Raw genomic sequence first — 1,632 nt, 5'->3', positions numbered from 1 at the left:
TATCCCAAGTGCAAGACATGGCACTTGTCTGCATTAAACCTAAGCTGCCATTTATCAGCCCACTGTATCAAGCTGTCAAGATCACTTTGGAGCTGAGTTATGAACTCTTCCTTGTCTACTCTAGAGAACACCTTAGTGTCATCTGCATACATTTGGCACAGAGAGTCCACAACGTCTGGAAGATCGTTAATAAATATTACAAACAAAACTGGACCAAGGCAGCTTCCCTGCGGAACACCACTCGATACTGGTGCCCAATCCGAAAAACTGCCGTTCACCCTAACACGCTGTCTTCTCCCAATCAGGAAATCTGAGATCCAAGCTAGCAAACATGAACTGATGCCATATGATCCAAGTTTCTTAATAAGGCGTTGATGTGGAACACTGTCAAATGCTTTGGCGAAATCAAGGTACACTGCATAAACAGGTATGCCACTGTCCAAATACCTAGTCCAAGAGTCGAGAGCAGCTAACAAATTAGTGGTACATGAGCGTTTTGATATAAAACCGTGTTGATACTCAGACAGCAACTTTTGTTCCATTAAGTATTTGACTACTTTGTCCCTAATCACGGATTCCATTATTTTGCAAATCACACACGTTAATGATAGCGGACGATAGTTACTTGCTTTGCTCTTCTCACCCTTTTTAAAAAGTGGAGTTACATTTGCATCTTTCCAGATGCTGGGCAGCTTCCCTTCCCTAAGTGACTTGTTGAACAACTCTGCTAAGGGTTCTGCTAGCTGTTCTGCCAGTTCTTTTAGTACACATGGGTGTATCCCATCAGGGCCAGAGGATTTCGAGGAGCCTAAATTTTTAAGCTTATTCCACACATCTTTACAAGTGAATATAATGTCACTAAAGAGAAGAGTCAACTTCAGATTTTTCACAATCAGGAATATCCCCCACTCTCTCGTTTGTGAATACACTACAGAAAAATGTATTGAGGAGGTTTGCCTTATCTTTGTCAGCTGACACAAGTTTACCGTCACTGTCCTTGAGGTCGGCTAGGCCTTCTTGCACTTTCATCTTACTCTTAGCATAGGAGAAGAATGCCTTTGGATTATTTTTCGCATCTTGCGCTACAGACTTTTCATAGTCTAGAACTGCTTTCCGGCACGCCGCTTTTGCTTGGTTCCTGGCTCTTGTGTAGGCTAGCCAGTCTTTCTGGTCTAGTGTTCCCAAGTATTTCTTGTATGTCTGTTTCTTATTACGTAACTTAGACATAGCCATCTCACTCCACCAGACAGGTGTCTTGCGTTTGCCTGCAGGCCCTGATCCACTTTTAGGAATACATTCCTCAGTTGCAGTTTCTACAGTCTTTTTGATGCAGTTCCATGTATCATTTGCATCCTTATCCTGAATTTTGGCAAGTAAATTGCTGTCATTCACACACTTTCTCAGTTTATCAAAGTCAGCTTTTTTTGTAGTTATACCGTCTTTCTTTCTTTACTTCAATTTTTGTGCTACACACAAAGTTAAAAGCTAAAACATGATGATGACTTTTGCCAAGGGGAGCGTTATGAGTCAAATTTTTCACCATGCTCTCTTCAGATGATAAAACTAGGTCTATGAGTGTTGGTTTCTGATCCCCTCGAAAATGCGTTGGCGACTTAACATGCTGATAGAGGA

The 1,632-nt window shown here is 41.7% G+C and overlaps 1 protein-coding gene across 1 annotated transcript in view; it reads right to left on the bottom strand.

Annotated features, from left to right (window-relative positions):
• Positions 1 to 858: 858 nt before the first annotated feature.
• The window catches only part of LOC144960076 (uncharacterized), a 1,303-nt gene continuing 529 nt past the window's right edge, over positions 859 to 1,632 (bottom strand). Inside the window, exons 1-2 of the mRNA XM_078893026.1 lie at positions 1,541 to 1,632; positions 859 to 1,359 (exon numbers count right to left, since the gene is read on the bottom strand). The exon at positions 1,541 to 1,632 is cut by the window's right edge and continues 529 nt beyond it. Of these exons, the coding sequence (XP_078749152.1) occupies positions 859 to 1,359; positions 1,541 to 1,632 (593 nt within the window). The remainder of the gene's footprint in view (positions 1,360 to 1,540) is intronic.

Source organism: Berghia stephanieae, chromosome 14 (assembly GCF_034508935.2).
Source record: "Berghia stephanieae isolate SIO BIC M18660-M18661 chromosome 14, UCSD_Bste_1.3, whole genome shotgun sequence".
NCBI lineage: Eukaryota > Metazoa > Mollusca > Gastropoda > Nudibranchia > Aeolidiidae > Berghia > Berghia stephanieae.
This window is presented reverse-complemented; position numbering and strand designations above follow the sequence as displayed.